Source organism: Nematolebias whitei, chromosome 13 (genome assembly GCF_014905685.2).
Source record: "Nematolebias whitei isolate Nwh7 chromosome 13, NemWhi1, whole genome shotgun sequence".
Classification (NCBI taxonomy): domain Eukaryota; kingdom Metazoa; phylum Chordata; class Actinopteri; order Cyprinodontiformes; family Rivulidae; genus Nematolebias; species Nematolebias whitei.
Window position 1 is genome coordinate 30,966,093 of NC_056510.1, and position 18,232 is coordinate 30,984,324.

Here is an 18,232-nt window from a genome sequence, read left to right on the forward strand (position 1 = left end):
AGGAACATGAGAAGCGTGTCCAGCATGAATGTTACATACTGCAGTGGAGGGTAATGCTCAAAGGTCTTTGGGGTGTTCATACAGACAGAGATGACACTGATGATGGCGCAGGCTCGAAGCAAAGAATGGACCCACTGCAGAAAGAACACAAAAGAAGACATAATGACAAAATGTGGGATTATTGCAATACTAATGAGTTGGCCTAAACTTGTGTGTGTGTTCACTCACTGGCTTGTTGATCCAGAAGATGTCAGCACTGTCTGCAAGGGTCTCATCTGGCCCAAAATCGGTCATGGGCTGGGCCTCCACCCTTGAGCTTTGTTTCCTCTTCAGCATGCTGGGGCTTGCCGTGCTATACAGAGAGTGAATCTAACAAAGGGAGGGAGGCGAACCACACAATGACCAAAGCTAAATGAGGAACGGAGGGACTCTAGCTGCATTCAAGTCAGGGCAGGTGCAACACAGCTCTTCTAACTCCAGTCCTGTAGATTATAATCAAATCAATGTATTGTTTGCTAAATGCATGGCCAAATTTACACAATTCTGAATTAGATAAATATACTTTGTACAATATTTAAAAAAAATGTGTTTTCACTAATTGAAATGCACATCTATTAGTGGTTGATTGTAAATATATGTAAAATTAGGCTACATTGCACGAAAAGTTTAACTTCCCTGACTTGAATTGCCAGAGATGTGTGCTTCAAAACTGAATGTGCTGAACTGTAGAATGACCAGCAAAGATGCAGCACACATGGAACACAGAACAAGTGTCACCACACAGGAACCGCTCCAATAACTTACCATTTTAAAAGATCATAAAAGATCTTCATCATGCTGAACACAAACGTGGCGGCAGAAAACATTTTGACAAAATTTGGTGTTTCCTGCACATGTAAACTGTATATTTGTTTGTATGCAGAAAAAAAGAAAAGAAAACTGTACAGGCTGTTTCAACATAAGAACACAAGAAGAAATGACAGTGTAAATGGAGACAAAGCGCACATACCAAAGGGAAAAGTAAAGCTGAAATTGCTCCAGCACTGCACATAACATGCGATCAGGCATACCCTGTAAATAACACACAACAGTTAGTCAACATCATGGCTTATATGGTGTACAGTACACTACCCACATCTACAATACGCTCATAGAGACAGAAATGCCCACCACATCTGACATCAAGGCATTTATGCGACACACTTTGTGAGTAAGTGAGTGACTGACTGAGGTGCTGTGGAAGGTGGATGGGGTGAAAGAGGATAATATTACTCACTGTGAGGCTCCTCATTGGTGCGTTCATCCCCAGGTCACAAAGGGGTGGAGAGACCAACCAGACAGAGAGAGAGATGAGAGACGCAAAAAAGGATAATGTCCCAGAAGCTCGGACGTCCAGGTGCTGCCATTGATGGTTAGATAACGGGAAAAAGAAGTGAGAGAAAATTTTTACAATGCAGCTGAAGGATCAGCACACATCTTCACCTCAGTCCACAAAAAAGCACATACTGTACACACTCACATACATACATGCATTAGGCAGATAGTCATGCAGATTACTGCAATTTATCAGATTAATAAATTGTTTTGGGATCCATAATAACACAAAAATATATAGAAGATGTATATGATTGCATAATTTTCACCATTTGGAGCAATCACAGCTCTTGTTCTTAGTTTTTCATACAAATCTCTAACGAGAATTGCTCTTATTTTGTTTATACAAAAAAAGATTTACTGTATCTGGATGTGTTTTTTTTACAGTAACATGGAAATATTTTACTAAATTTTAAAACTATTAATATTAGGGATGCACAATATTATCGGCATGGTCTTCTTCTTCTTTCGGCTTTTCCCTCTTCAGGGGTTGCTACAGCGAGTCATCTTCCATCTCACTCTGACCTCTGCATCCTCTGTCCTCACTCCAACTACCTCCATGTCCTCTCTAACTGCAGCCATATATCTCCTCCTTGGCCTTCCTCTTTGTCTTTTTCCTGGCAGCTGCATTTCTAACATCCTTCTACCAATATACCCACTATCCATCCTCTTGACATGTCCAAACCTTCTCAGTCTGGCCTCTCTAACTTTATCTCTCAGATGTTCAACCTGGGCTGTACCTCTGATGATCTCATTCCTAAACTTATCCAGCCTTGTCGCTCCTAAGGAGAACCTTAGCATCTTCAGTTCTGCCACTTCCAGTTCTTTCTCCTGTCTTTTGTCAATGCCACTGTCTCCAGACCATACAATATAGCAGGTCTCACAACTGTCTTGGAAACTTTTCCTTTGACCTTTGCTGACACCCCTTTGTCACAAATCACCCCTAAAAACTTTTCTCCATCCACTCAATCCAGCCTGGACTCTCTTTTTCACTTCTTTACCACATTCCCCATTTTCTTGGACAGTGGACACCAAGTACTTGAAGTCCTGCACCTTTGTGACATCTGCTCCTTGTAGCATCACTGTTCCACCGGCCTCCCTCTCATTCACAATATACTCTGTCTTACTACGACTGACTTTCATTCCTCTTCTTTCAAGTGCATACATCAACCTCTCCAAGTTATCTTCCACCTGTTCCCTGTTCTCACCACAGATCACAATGTTATCTGCAAACATCATCGTCCATGGGGATTCTTGCCTGACCTCATCTGTTAGTTGGGCCATCACCAGAGCAAACAAGAAGGGGCTCAGAGCAGATCCTTGATGCAATCCCACCTCCACCTTGAAGCTATCTGTCACTCCTACAGCACATCTCACCACTGTCCTGCTGTCCTCATGCATGTCCTGTACCAGTCTAACATACTTTTCTGCCACTCCAGATTTCCTCATGCAATACCACACCTCCTCCCTTGACACTCTGTCACATGCTTTTTCTAAATCTACAAAGACACAATGGAGTTCTTTCTGATCCTCTCTGTACTTCTCCATCGGCATTCTCAAAGCAAAGATTGCATCTGTGGTGCTCTTTCTTGGCATGAAACCATATTGCTGCTCACAGATAGTCACCTCTCATCTAAGTCTTGCTTCCACAACTCTCTCCCATATTTTCATTGTGAGCTCATTAGCTTAATTACCCTGTAGTTGCTACAACTCTGTACATCGCCCTTGTTCTTAAAAATGGGCACCAGCACACTTCTTCTCCATTCCTGAGGCATTTTCTCACCCTCGAATATGCCATTGAATATTTGAGTCAAAAACCTCACTGCCATCTTTCCATGACATTTCCAAACATCCACTGGTATGTCATCAGGTCCTACTGCCTTCCCCTTCTTCATTCTTTTCAGAGCTTTCCGGACTTCACCCTCACTAACTTTCCCACTTCTTGGACCACAGTTTATATGACCTCTACTCTTCTTTCTCTTTCATTCTCTTCATTCATTAGCTCCTCAAAGTACTGCTTCCATCTTCCCGTCACACTCTCCTCACTTGTTAGAATATTACCCTTCCTATCTTTAATAAGCCTAACCTGCTGCACATCCTTTCCAGCCTCATCCCTATGTCTTGCCAATCAGTACAAGTCCTTCTCACCCTCTTTAGTGTCCAGTCTACAATACAACTCATTTTATGCCCTCTGCTTTGCCTTAGCTACTTCCCTCTTTGCTCTACGTCCCATCTCCTTATATTCCTGTCTCCTCTCTTCAATCCTCTCACTGTCATATTTCTTCCTGGCTAATCGCTTTCTTTGAACGACATCCTGCATTTCACTATTCCATCACCAGGTTTTCTTATCATCCATTCTCTGTCCAGATGACACACTAAGTACATTCCTACCTGTCTCTCTAATTACTGTTGCTGTAGTAGTCCAGTCATTTGGAAGCACTTTCTTATCACCCAGAGTCTTTAACAGCTCCTCTCTGAATTTCTCACAACATTATTCCTTCTTCAGCTTCCACCATTTGGTATTCTTCTCTGATTTTACTATTTATCTCTTCTTCACAACAACAGTCATTCTACACACAACCATCCAATGTTGTCTGGCCACACTCTCCCCTGCCACAACTTTACAGTTCCCAATCTCCCTCAGGTTTCCTCTTCTACACATAATGTAGTCGACCTGCATACTCCTTCCTCCACTCTTATAGGTCATTCTATGTCCCTCCCTCTTTTGGAAATAGGTATTGACTACAGCCATTTCCATTCTCTTGGCAAAATCCACCACCATTTGCCTGGTTTCTTTCCTTGACACCAAACCTACCCATCACTTCCTCATCCTCTCTGTTCCCTTCACCAACATGTCTATTCAGGTCTGCTCCGATCACCACTCTCTACTCCCTGGGAATACTCTCTATCACTTCATCCAAATCTTTCCAAAAGGTATCTTTCTCCTCCTCATCACATCCAACCTGTGGAGCATAACCACTGATGATGTTTAGTGTCAGACCTTCTACTTCTACCTTCAGGCACATCACCCTATCTGACACTCTCTTCACCTCTACTACATTCTTTGCCAACTCCCTTTTCAGTACCACCCCTACTCCATTTCTCTTTCTATCCACACCATGGTAAAACAGTTTGAACCCTGCTCCGATGCTGTGAGCCTTGCTGCCCTTGCACTTGGTCTCTTGGACACATAAAACATCTACCTTTCTTCTCTTCATCACGTCAGCCAGCTCTCTACCTTTGGCTGTCATTGTCCCCACATTTAGAGTTGCAACCCTCATCCCTACATTCTTCACTTTCCTCTTCTCCCTCTGTCTCCTGACACGTGTCCCTCTTCGTGGTCTTCGACTAACAGTAGCACAATTTCCGCCGGCACCCTGTTTGTCAACAGCACCGGTGGCGGTCATTGTTAACCCGGGCCTCGACCGATCCGGTATGGTTTCGCTTTGATGAACTCGCATTATGGTTTTGGCAAAAGTGTTTTACATCGGATGCCATTCCTGACACAACCCTCACCATTTACCCTGACTTGGGACCTGCACAAGATATACACTGGCTTGTGCTCCCTAGTGGCTGGTTTTAATATTATCGGCATGGTATCAGTCAATATAAGCAATAAAATTAAATATCAGACATCATACATTCCATCAAAATAACTCACCAATATAAAAGGCGCTGTTTATATATATATACAGTACATACACACACACGTATATATGTATATATATATATATATATGTATATATATATATATATATATATATATATATACATTTATATATATGCTGTTTTTGTATGACAACCCAGTGACAAGGATGCCTACAGCGCTAGCACAACGTTATGATGTCACACGCACCGCTGAGTTTAGATTTGTGAAAATTAACAAATGTGCACTGTTCTAGTGTTGTCATTGTGTTAGAGAGAGTAAATACTATTACTAGTACTAGTATTTCTAAAATCTACAGATTTTATGTTAGTGACTTGTCATTTACCATACTAATTAGCCTTGTTCCAAAGCATGTCTTGCTTTCCTTTACTGTTTTATATTTCCCAAGTAAAATGAATCTGTATTTTTTATTGTAAACTTCCAACGTTTACTGTAGTAAACTGAATTCAATGAGTTGTTTAACAATATATTGGTTAAATGCAGTGGTGGGATGTAACTAAGTACAAGTACTTTGTTACTGTACTTAAGTACATTTTTCTTGTATCTGTACTTTACTTAAGTAGAGTTAACTGTGGATACTTTCTACTTTTACTCCACTACATTTTACGGTAATAATCTGTACTTTCTACTACACTACATTTCTATACTGTGTTGCGTTACAAGTTACATTCTCGTTACGGTTTTTGATGTCTGTTAGTTTGAAAGTAACTAATGGTGAGAGGGGAGTTGGTCCATTAAATCACTGCAAAGTGAGCAGGTTTTGTTAAACCTGCCTTTAAGAAGAACTGGACCAATGACATATTCTAGTATATACACGTCATTGAGCTGGGCGCATCTACAACACCACTAACACGCCCAAAATGGATTATACTGTCAGAGATCTGATGGCGGAGGATCCTACACACAGACTAAGAAAGGTGTTTTTTTTTTTAAGTTTATTGAGTAAATAAACAGCTTCTGGTGTCTCAGGTACAGGGGCAGGAACTGTATCTAAAATGATACAGAGGGGAAAGGTTAGTGTTTGGCAGAATAACAAGTAGTTATCTGAATACAGATGATCTGGTGAAACACTAACCTTTCTTGTTGTAACGGGGCACTCCAGCAGAGATACAGAGCTGCAGAGACCAAGGGAAGTCCAGAGGCGTAGTCGAGGGTGAGCAGGGTTCATACACGGGGTCCGAAGAGGAGACAGTACTAATAGGGAGAGGCAAAGGCGAAATCCAAAAACAGGCGAAGGTCATCAACAAGGTCAGAAGGCTGAGGCAAAAAAGGGACAGGCAAAAAGTATGGTCGAGGGAAACAGGCGTGGATCAAGATTAAAGAGCTGTGAACAAAGAGAGTACGCTGGATAACTGTGGCTAGAAGCAAGCAGTTGATCTGGCAACGTAGTGGAGAAAGCAGGAAGTATATATATACACCCAGAAACAGGTGGAAACCATCAGCAGTAATCAGAGAGAGAGGTGTGGCATGTAAAGAGGCTGGCAGAAGCAGCAGAGGAAAAACCCAAAAGAGCAGAGAAGAAAAAGTCAAACAGTGAACAGAGTGATGAGTAAAAGGAAAAATACAGAGTGTAAACTGTGACATATACCTCGTGGAGTCAGCCAGAAGATACGCACCACCCATGGCCTTAATGAAAGACTATTGAAAAATTATTGAAAGATTATTGAAAGACTATTGAAACACTATTCAGTACAGCAGGACAGATTCTCTCCCAGAAGAGCCAGACTGGACTCAAAAAACTTTGAAAAACAACTTCTTCTGAACTTGAACAAGAAATTATTAAAATGTGTCAGTTCATGATGTTAGGACAGGAGACAAGAGATGTCTCCAAATGGCTCGACGCTTGGGTCCAGGTTTTGAAAATGGTGTCGGGAAGTTAAAATATTGTTCACTATTGACCCATTACAAGGTTGACTAGACAGTATTTTAACTAGATGATGACAAACTGGAGTTGAAATGATCAGATGCTCCTTTGTTAGGTCTAATGCTCCTTTTTTCAGGCAGACAACTTTTACTTAAATGTGTTTACTGCAGTTAAAATAACATATTGGTTTTGCTTTGTGTTAAATAAAAACTTTCAAAGGTATAATCATTCCTCTTTCTTATTTTGCTTAATGGCATTTAACTCTGCATGTCATCCCTGAAATTATGACGCACAGAATCACAAGTTCAAGTGTAAACTGTGTCACAGAGTAAACAGAATAAAAACATGTATTATCTGCAGCATTGTTCATTAAAATGACTCAACACTATTAATGCATTACAGAATATATACATATAGTAGACACAGTTAATGATATTGTAGACCATTGCATTAGGTAATACATTTAGCAAGTACTTTTACTTTAATACTTTAAGTATTTTTAAAAGCAAGTACTTATTTACTTTTACTTAAGTAAAAATGTTAATGTGGTACTTCTACTTTTACTAGACTACATTTGTGTCTGTTTATTTGTACTTTTACGTAAGTACAATGTTTGAGTACTTTATCCACCACTGGTTAAATGTGCCAATCTTGCAAGTAGAAACAAAAACTTATGATGAGACAGTGACATATGTTCTTACTAATAAAAGTAACTGTCTATGCAATAAACCCCATGTAGTTACAAGCGATTTCCCAGTGTAATTTCCACACTTAACATATGCAGATGGAGACAAGAGGAAGAGCGAAAACAAAATTACAGGGACTAAGTGCTATTATGTGGGAGTATAGGTGCCAAAGACTGCAATTACATTCCCATTTAGAAAAAGGACATGTTCTTCACTTAGAATGATGTGATCTCTAGACAGAATAATTGTAACTACAAGTATTTAAGTAGTCAAACTTTCTTTGTTAAAGTTTTATTCCTAAGTGCTCTGTGGCAGCATCTTCTCAGTAAGCAAAATGTATGTTAAAAGAACTAGTAGTTTTTAAATGATATTGCATTTATACTGTTTTTAAAATGTTTGTCCTATATCCACAACTTTACACTGGTTTACTCCAGAGCTAGCTGACCTCCTGCACAGGAGAGATCATCTTTGGGCTGCAGCGAGAAAATCTGACTCAGACACTGATTGGTTGAGTTTTCGACAGATGAGGAATAAATGTACAACTGCTGTCAAAGCAGCAAAACGAAACTATTTCTTATCTCAGACTTCCAAAAATCTAAATGACCCTAACAGATTCTGGAAAACAATTAAATCTCTCTCAGGCACCCCCCAATCATCTGACCTCCCATCACAACTTCTCGTTAACTCTGCTCCTGTGTCAAATAAGCACGAGATCCTGAACTGTCTCAACAAACATTTTGTTGCTTCTGGTTCTTTATTTGACACAGTAACTAATGGAAGATCAGCCACTTCACTTAATAACCAAACTTCTACAAATCAAATCCCTCCTACAAGTCAATCCTCAGTTAATCACACCTTCTCTTTTTCTCCATTCTCAGTCAGTGAGGTCAATAAACTGTTAAAAGATCTTGATCCTAAAAAATCTGCAGGTCCAGATGAACTTCCACCTTATTTCTTAAGGCTGGCTGCTCATATCATCACAGTCCCTGTGACCCACATCTTCAATCTCTCCATAAGACAAAACTCCATCCCAGGCACTTGGAAAACAGCCTTTGCTCTTCCTTTGCTGAAGGGAGGTGATCCCACCTCACTGAACAACTATCGACCGATCTCTAAACTCTGCATTTTAGCCAAGGTTCTAGAAAAACTGATAAACTCTCAAATCAAAAATTACCTGGACTCATTTAACATCTTACCTCCACATCAATCTGGTTTCAGGAAACAACACAGCACAACCACTGCTTCACTGAAGGTTCTTAATGACGTTGTTGAAGCACTGGATGCTAAGGATTATTGTGCTGCACTTTAATTAGACCTGTCTAAAGCTTTTGACACTGTGGATCATAACATCTTGTGTCATAAACTCTCAGAAATCGGTTTCTCAGATCACACCATTGGTTGGTTCTCTAACTATCTTTCAGACCGGAGGCAATGTGTTCAACATAATGGTACTTCCTCCAGTTATTTAACAGTCAACAATGGTGTACCACAAGGCTCAGTCTTAGGACCCACCCTCTTTACAATCTACATACATAATGTAGGTAAAAACATCCCTAATGCATCCATACATTTCTATGCTGATGACACAGTTGTTTATTGTCGAGCTAAAACAGTTGCTAAGGCTTTCCAGCTTCTGAAATCTGCATTTAACTACATCCAGACTGATTTGTTTCACCTCAAACTTGTCCTAAATGCCGAAAAAACCAAAGGGATGCTTTTTTCAAATAGGAAGTTGGTCCCAGCAGTTCTTCCTCCGATTTTATCCTCAAATGGTGTCCCCATTGAGTTTGTTGATTCCTATAAATATTTGGGTATCTTGGTCGACTCACATCTTTCTTTTAAGCTCCATGTGGAAAACTTGGTAAAGAAACTGAAAATTAAACTGGGTTTCTTTTTCAGAAACAGATCCTGTCTAACCCTGAATGCTAGGAAACGTCTTGTATCTGTGACTTTCCTTCCCTCAATTGATTTTGGTGATATTATTTACATGAACGCTCCTACAAGAACCCTGCAGATGTTGGATGCTGTCTATCATGGTGCACTAAGATTCATAACTGGCTGTGATTATCGTACCCACCACTGCACCCTGTATTCATTGGTTAACTGGACATCATTAACTTCACGCAGACTCTCTCACTGGTACATTTTCATCTTTAAATCACTTCTTGGTCTGCTGCCTTCATACATCTCCTCCTACATGTCTCTGCGTGAGTGCAGCTACGGAGTGCGCTCTCAGGACATTATTACCTGCAGTGTTCCCTCAGTGAGGACTGAACTAGGCAAAAGGGCCTTCTCCTACTCCGCTCCTGTTTCCTGGAATATCTTACAAAAAGATTTGAAGCTCTCGACCTTGACCTCTCTAAGTGGCTTTAAGAATCTGTTGGACTCCTGGCAGGGACCAATGCAGACATGTTCCTGTTTTTAGTTTTATACATTTGTCTCGGAATCTAGCAGTTTTTTTGGTTTTGTTACCTTTTTCCTTTTAGCCATCCTATTTGTAAAAAAAAAAAAAAAAAAAAAAAAAACTGTAGTATGAGTTTTTATAACTGCTTATTGTTGTTGCTGTTGTCCATTGTTGTCATCTTTCTTTGTTGAAATCAGGTCTCTCTTGTAAATGAGTCCTCGAGGCTCAATGGGATTTACCTGTATAAATAAAGGTTGATTGATTTTAGGCCTTGTGTTAAAATGCATGTATCAGCACTTAATGGCAAATGTGTTTTGAATGATTTAGTGTTACACAAAATGTACTGTTGCAGTGAGCACAAAGTTAGTTGTTCACATCAACATGTTCAACTTTAGCTCTTTATATTAACTTTAGAGCTAATAAGCACCATTCTCTTTGACTTGTTTTTTTTTTCCTTGTGGTGGCAGTAAGATCTTTTTTGAGATCCAACTCCTAAAAATTATTGTTTTACAGTATCTGAGAGGCAACACTCTGCAAACAAAGGCAACATGCTTGCAAACAACAAAATTTAAACTTGTTACATCCAGAGCCCTATAAAGAGAGAGTTGCGACACTCCCATAGACAGCCATAGAAAGAATGGAATGTGGAAGTCACATGGGTCATGCAGTGGCAAATAGTTCCAAACAGCAGCGGTTCCAGCATTGAACGTAGTTCATTCTCCGTGTTTTCTCCGGTAAGTTGATGAAAATACGACACTTTTTTTGCCATTGTGAAGCGTTATCTGACTGTTCTGTACCACAATTTATCAACATTAATACTTCATGTCACCAGTTTGAGTTAATGAAACATGCTAAATTGCTAGTTGTGTTTTAACTGCAGCTAGCTCTGCCAACATGACGGTTTAAACGGGTCTATTTCTAATTCAGCGTTTTAAAATATCCATTACTGCTTACATTTTGAAATGTGGTCTTTTTTTTATTTATGGTAATTCCAGTTACTGAACTCAACTAAAAATATTTGGCCTTTTTTTTCTGAGAGATTCATTCAACCTTTATTTATACAGGTAAATCCCATTGAGCCTCAAGGACTCATTTACAAGAGACCTGATTTCAACAAAGAACGATGACAACTTGAAAACAAGATTGACTTAATTTAGTTAAAGTTATAGATCATTTGTCAAAGACTGCAGCATAAATTGTGACATTATCATTAAAGAAAAACATGATTGTGGAGCTGAGTCAATTTTTTTCATGTTTTCCAGGTAAACCAGAGGAGAATGACTTCAGTGAACTGAATGTTGCATTCAAAGTATCACAAAGGTACAAGATCTCATTTTATGTCTTCCCAAATCAATAACAGCTTAATCAAGATGTTTGAATAAGCTTAATCAAGATGTTTGAATAAAATTACTTTAAAACCATAACCTTCACAAAGTTGGTATTTACTGCAGGACTGTTAATTTACATTTGTTTTATATTATTAGTTTAGTGTATGCATGCATCCATTACATCTAGGCTTGATTACTGCAATTCGCTCCTGTTTGGTATCAGTCAGACCTCCATTGCATGACTACAACTGGTCCAGAATGCAGCAGCCCGATTTTTAACCAGTACAGGCAAAAGAGAGCACATTACACCAGTTTTGGCCTCACTGCACTAGTTACCGATTCACTTTCGAATCCAGTTCAAAATACTCATGTATGTCTACAAATCACTGAACAGTGTCGCCCCCCCCCCATCTCTCTGATTTGCTACAACCGTATGTCCCACCACGCTCCCTGAGGTCAGCGGACCAGTCACTCCTCACAGTTCCAGGAACTTGTCTTAAGTGCAGAGGTGACAGGGCCTTCTCTGTAGCAGGACACCAAGACTCTGGAACGAGTTACCTCTGTTTGTCAGACAGGTCCCCTCCCTCTCGATTTTCAAGTCCCATTTAAAAAGTCACTACTATTCAGTAGCTTTCAACACCAGGTGATCTGTGTTTTGATCCTGTACGCTCCACACTGGTTTGTCGTCATTGTCTGCATCGTTTTTATGTCTATATTCTGATTTACCTCATTTGGTATTTTGCTTTGTGTGTTACCTGTTGTTTTGTCTGTACAGCACTTTGGTTGGCTTTGTAGCTGTTTTAAGTGCTTTATAAATAAAGTGGTATGGTATGGTATGGTATGGTATGGTATGGTATGGTATGGTATGGTATGGTAATGTATGGTAATCATGGGTCAAGTTGAGATGAGACTCTCTTTCCAGACGGAACAAGAAATAAGAATTATAACCAAGAATATATCAGCATCAATAAACTGTAGGACAGTAACAAAAACACTTATTAAACTATCACCGGTACATTGAGATGGAGCTGGAAAGTTATTCTTCATGCCAGTTGTCTTCATCTGATCTTTTGTAAAAAAATATGTCAGAATTTCTTTTCCATTGTTAACATTTTTCTTTGCAGGACTGCGTTAATTTTCTTGTCTGTGAGTTTCTTCTATCCTGCTTATGTATTTTTTTGTGTTCTAATTGTTCCCTCAGGTTGTTCATCTCTGTTCCCTGACTGCCTGTTGATTCATCCTCCTGGCCCTGTTGATCCTGGCTCATCAGTTCCTGACATGTCCCTGTCCTCTGAGGATACCTTTTCATCTTTCCCTCATCTCACTCGCCTCATTTTTGTTTCTTCCTTCCTCAGTCTCAGTCTTGTTTAACACTGTTCGTACCAAAGTTTAATTTAGAACAACATGTGTGATCACTGGTCAGATCATTGGTCAATGGATCAACATACAGTGGAAGTTTTGCTGTTCTCATTTGGTTCTGGTCAATGAACAAATGGTTGGAACCTCCTTCAGTCTCACACGACCTGACTGTGTCTTTGTAAACTGTCCTCTCTCAAAATGTGCCTGTAGAGTGATATTAGTTTATTTTCTTGCACATTTCTTTGACAGTTAAACATGTTGAGCCCTGATTGAAAATGTTTGTGCAGATTAAACTTACAGCTCTCAGTTTGTGTTGTTGTGACGATGGTGAGGTTGCTCCTGCTGACTTGAGATGATGTATTAATAAACAGTATAAATGGCAGTAAAAGTACTTTATTAAAGCTTGTTTTACATTTTACATATTTTATAATAAATTGTTTGGAAATTTATTTTTGCACAATTAACACTTATGTTGTCATCTATTATGATTTAAACTAGAAACAGTTTCATTTAAATTAACATTTTAATCAATGAATTACAATTTTACAATAGTTGTCAGGCTACAAGCACAATCAACTCAGTTATCCAGGTACTTGGTTGCCATAAAAAAAACGACAAATACAACAATTATATTGAGGTATCTCTTGTAAATGAGTCCTCGTGGCTCAATGGGACTAACCTGTTTAAATAAAGGTTGAATTATTATCTTCTATAGAAATCAAGATTTCATCCAGATGATCTAAGGTAAGCTGGAGCAGATCTGAACTACTGGCATGGAGGACAAGGTGGAGCATTCACATGTAGCGAACATCAGAAATAGCTTTATAACAGGTGTTACTCTGATCTTTTTTTTTAACGTGTGTAACGTTATAAAACACTGACATGGCTATATTGATCATTGTATTGCATATACATTTTTTTTCTAACAAATATGTGTTTGCAGTCTCATTTCCTTCTAAAATTTAATGATAAATGTATCAGCCGCTTCTAAAAATGCTTTGATAAAATGCATAGTCTGTGAAATAATCAGTAATCAGTTAAGTAATCAGTAATCAGTGACCCAATAAGCAAACTGAGGGAGAGAGTGGAATATTATATCTCAGACACTTTGATAAGTCTTCACATATCCGGCACCAAAACCTCTTAACAGGTGGACAGAACCAAAATGCGTGGATGTGATTGTCAGGAATATTGTCTGTACACTGTGAGCAAACATTAGATGATGCGAAACCCATCCTGAACATCCGTTGACCTGTGTAGTGTACTCTATGAAGGATTTTGTATTGTACTAATTGTAAATTGGGGTTTTTAATCATCTTAAAGGTTCTTAGACATACCTGAGACCAGAAGTTTTGGTCAAAGTTGACTGACAAGTCTGTCTCCCATTTTACAATGGAAAGGGATATTGATTCATCTATTTTAATAAGTGTCCGGTAAACCTTAGATAGTAATTTGGGAGGGTAAAGATTTAGGAATTCTAATACACTTGTTCGTATTTCAATTCTAGTGTTATTAAGGTTACATTTATTTTTTGTTGTAGATTTAATTTGTTGATATTCTAAAAAAATATTCTTATCAATCCCATATTGTGTTATTAATTTGTTAAATGGGATATAGTCTACTTCCTCATATATATGTTCCACATATTTGATTCCTTTACACCTCCAACCTGGGAAGTTTATCATATTATTCTGTTGTAGGATGTCAGGGTTGTTCCAGATGGGTGTACGTCTGCATGGAATTAGTGAAGACTCTGTCATTTTAAGAAACTTCCACCAAGCTGTCAGAGAGGAGCTGATATTGATGCTTTTATAGCATTCCTGTCGTTTTATGTTTGAGCTAATGAATGGAAAGTCCGAGATCATTATATTATTGCAAAGTGTCCGTTCTACGTCTAGCCAGGGTTCATCAAGGGGCGTGTGTTTTATCCATCTTGAAATGTATTCTAGCCTGTTGGCTAGAAAGTAATAATAGAAATTGGGTAGCTCTAGTCCTCCTTTATCTTTGGTCTTCTGTAGTGTTTTTAGTTTAATATGTGGGGGTTTATCTTTCCAGAGAAATTTAGAGATGGAGGAGTCCAGGGATCTAAACCAGTCAGATGATGGTTTATTTTGGATCATTGGAGAATAGATAGTTTATTTTAGGCAAAACCATTATTTTTATTGAAGCAATTCTTCCCATGAGAGACAAGGGTAGAGATTTCCATCTAGCAAGATCATCCTCAATATTCTTTAAAAGTGGGATGTGGTTTAGTTTTGTTAAATCTGCCAGTCTAAGAGAGACGTTGATACCCAAGTACGTAATATTCCCTGACTGCAGTTGTTTAGTAAGTGAATTGTTTAAATAGCAATTAATTGGTAGAACTGTGGATTTTATCCAGTTTATACAGTAATCTGAAACTCTTGAAAAATAGTTTATCAATTCAATAACCTGAGAGAGGGAGGTTTGTGAATGCTGGAGGAAGAGCAACACATCATCAGCATATAGACTGATTTTGTGCCCTATGTTCTTACATTTTATGCCTTCAATATTTGTAGTTTGCCTGATTGCTGTGGCTAGCGGTTTGATGAAAATAGCAAACAGTGAGGGGGAGAGTGAACATCCCTGCCTGGTGCACCTCTGCAGAAGAAAGCTAGCAGATATTTGATTATTTGTCCTAATGCATGCTGATAGGGAACTGTATAATGTTTTTAACCAGTTTATGAAATAATTTCCAAGACCAAATTTATGCAAGGCTGCAAATAAAAATTTCCAGTTAACTCCATCAAAAGTTTTTTTTTCTGCATCTAGAGAGAATATTGCAGTTTCAATATTTTTACTGTAAGAATAATCAATTAAATTAAATAATCTGCATGAATTTGTGGATAAATTACTCCCTTTTATAAAACCAGTTTGGTCAGGATGTATTATGAGAGGAGTTATCTTTTCCAATCTTTTTGAGAGGGCTTTACAAATTATTTTAAGATCAACATTGATAAGAGATATGGGATGATAACTGGTAGGTAATACAGGTTTTTTTTCCTGGTTTTAACAGGAGACTAATGTTGGCTGAGTTTATATTTTCTGGAAGTCTGTTATTTTTTTCAGTTTCCTGTAGCATTCTGTGAAATAGTAGTGCCAGGATATTTCAGAATTCTTTGTAGAACTCTGCTGGAAATCCATCTGGACCTGGAGCTTTTTTATTGGACATGCTTTTGAGGGCTTCCTGGAGTTCCACTGGTGTCAGTGGTGAGTCCAGCTCCACTGATTGATTATCTGATAATTTAGGAAGTGTTATTTTATCCAAAAATTGATCAATTTCATTATCTGATGAGTTTATCTGGGGTGAGTAAAGCTTTATAAAAATCTCTGAAAATGCTGTTTATTCTTTCAGGATCATAAACTGTATTCCCAGTCAAGTCTTTAACACCATGAATAGTTGTTTTTTTCCTTATTTATTTTAAGCTGTTTTGCTAGAAAGCTACCTGATTTATTGTTCTGCTCAAAGTTTTCTTTTCTGAGTCTTTGTATTAAGAATTGAGTTATTTTGTTAATAAGTTCATTTAATTCTAATTTTGCTTTACGCATTTTCTCCAACATGTCTTCATCTTGGGAGGCTTCTAACAATTTAATGGTTCCTTCTAATTCCTGAATATGTTTATTTTCTTTTTTCTTCTTATGTGATGAGAATGAGATTATTTTACCTCTCATCACTGCTTTCCCTGCCTCCCAGAGAACAGATGCTGATGTTCCAAGAAAGTCATTATACTCCAGATAAGAAGCCCACTCTTCTGTAAAATATTTGATAAAATCTTCATCTTCAAGCAATGATTTATTAAATCTCTAGTTTATACTTTTTGGGATTTATTTTCTGTTTGCTAGATTTAAACAGACAGGAGCATGATCACTGACAACTATAGGGTGTATCTCAGTGTCCGAGATGTTCATCAACAATGAGCTGCTGACTAAAAAATAATCCAGACGAGAGTAAGAGTGATGGACAGGTGAGAAGAACGTATACTCCCTAAGGCTCGGGTGAAGAGATCGTCATGCATCGCAAAGTCCGTAATCACTCATGTACAGTTTAACTATATTTATGGACTGCCAACTGCGCTGAGTTCCTACTCTACTACATCTGTCTAATTCTTCATTTAGGCCAAAGTTGAGGTCACCTCCAAGTATAAGTGAGCAATCCAAGTGATCAGACAATGCTGAGAAAAAAAATCATGAAAAAAAGATGTGTCATCAACATTAGGGGCATATATACTGACAATACACAGCTTGTAGTTATTTATACAAAGTTTTATTATTAAATATCTACCCTCTTGGTCTGCAACTGTATCTAGTACTGTAAAATTAACAGTTTTGTGTATTAATATTGCCACTCCCCTTTGTCTTGAGTTATAGCAGGCACAAAACACATCAGGAAAGTCAGGTGATTTAAGATCATCTGCAGTATTTTTTTTTTTGTGTTATATTTTTATTGAACTTTTTTTGCAAAGCAGACACAACACAAACAACAGGATGCTGTAACAGAAACTATACAGAATAAACATATCAAAGAGTAAACAATAACATGAATAGAATAAATGAATAATCTGATAGCAGCCTAGACAGACAAAAGAGAGAGAGAGAAAAAAAAGTTAAAAATAAATAAATAAATAAATACATAAAAATACACACATATACACATACACATATACATACACATATTATCAATAGTCCAGGGAGACTAAAGAAGAACAGCATCCATCATACATATCAAAGCTTAATCATCTCACTATCAAACGATCAGTCTACATGATTATACCAGGCCAAGACTATCAGTCCTGATCTCAACCTGCAGGATGCAGTGGCACCTAGGTATGTAAAGAATGGATCCCAGGTCCGATAGAATAAAAAGGGCTTATCCTTCAAGGCAGCAGAGAAGGCCTCATATGGAATGATACCAGTCACAGACTGCTTCCACTGACTGAGCGTGGGGGCTTTATCACTGATCCATACAGCCAGGATGCATTTCCTAGCACAGTGAAGTAAAATATGTAAAAGGCAGTTGTTACGAATGTCAGCAGGAAGCTGCTCAGCCAGTCCCAATAGGCAAGTCCTTGCGCTCAGAAGCAAACTGCGCTTAAAAATGATATCAAACTGTTGAGCTATTGCACCTCAGAACTGTTGAATATAGGGGCAAGTCCACAAGCAGTGAATAAAGGATCCAACAGCAGATTGACATTTAATACAGAGTTCTGATAGCATTGGATTCATCCTGTGTCTGGCCTCAGGGGTAATATATAGTCTATGCAAGATCTTAAATTGTCTCTCCCAAAAGGAGTTAGATACCAGAACCTTTGAGGGCTAACTGCACAAGGCCTCCCAGTCCTCAGAATCTATTATACCCACATCACTTTCCCATTTGCCTTTTACTTTATCAGAATTATCAACATTAAGATCACTGAGGGCCCTATACACTTTCTAAGTGAAAGATTTGGGCTGAGTATTATTCGCTAATAGGGACTCTATTGGAGAGATGGCCAAACCGCCAGTAAACTCTTTCAACTTACACTGAATAAAGTT

General features: G+C 38.4%; 1 protein-coding gene across 1 annotated transcript in view; it reads right to left on the reverse strand.

Annotated features, from left to right (window-relative positions):
• Positions 1-18,232, reverse strand: part of nalcn (sodium leak channel, non-selective) — a 159,846-nt gene that overhangs the window by 129,901 nt on the left and 11,713 nt on the right. The window contains exons 2-4 of the mRNA XM_037686686.1: positions 1,277-1,399; positions 229-369; positions 3-134 (exon numbers count right to left, since the gene is read on the reverse strand). Of these exons, the coding sequence (XP_037542614.1) occupies positions 3-134; positions 229-369; positions 1,277-1,399 (396 nt within the window). The remainder of the gene's footprint in view (positions 1-2; positions 135-228; positions 370-1,276; positions 1,400-18,232) is intronic.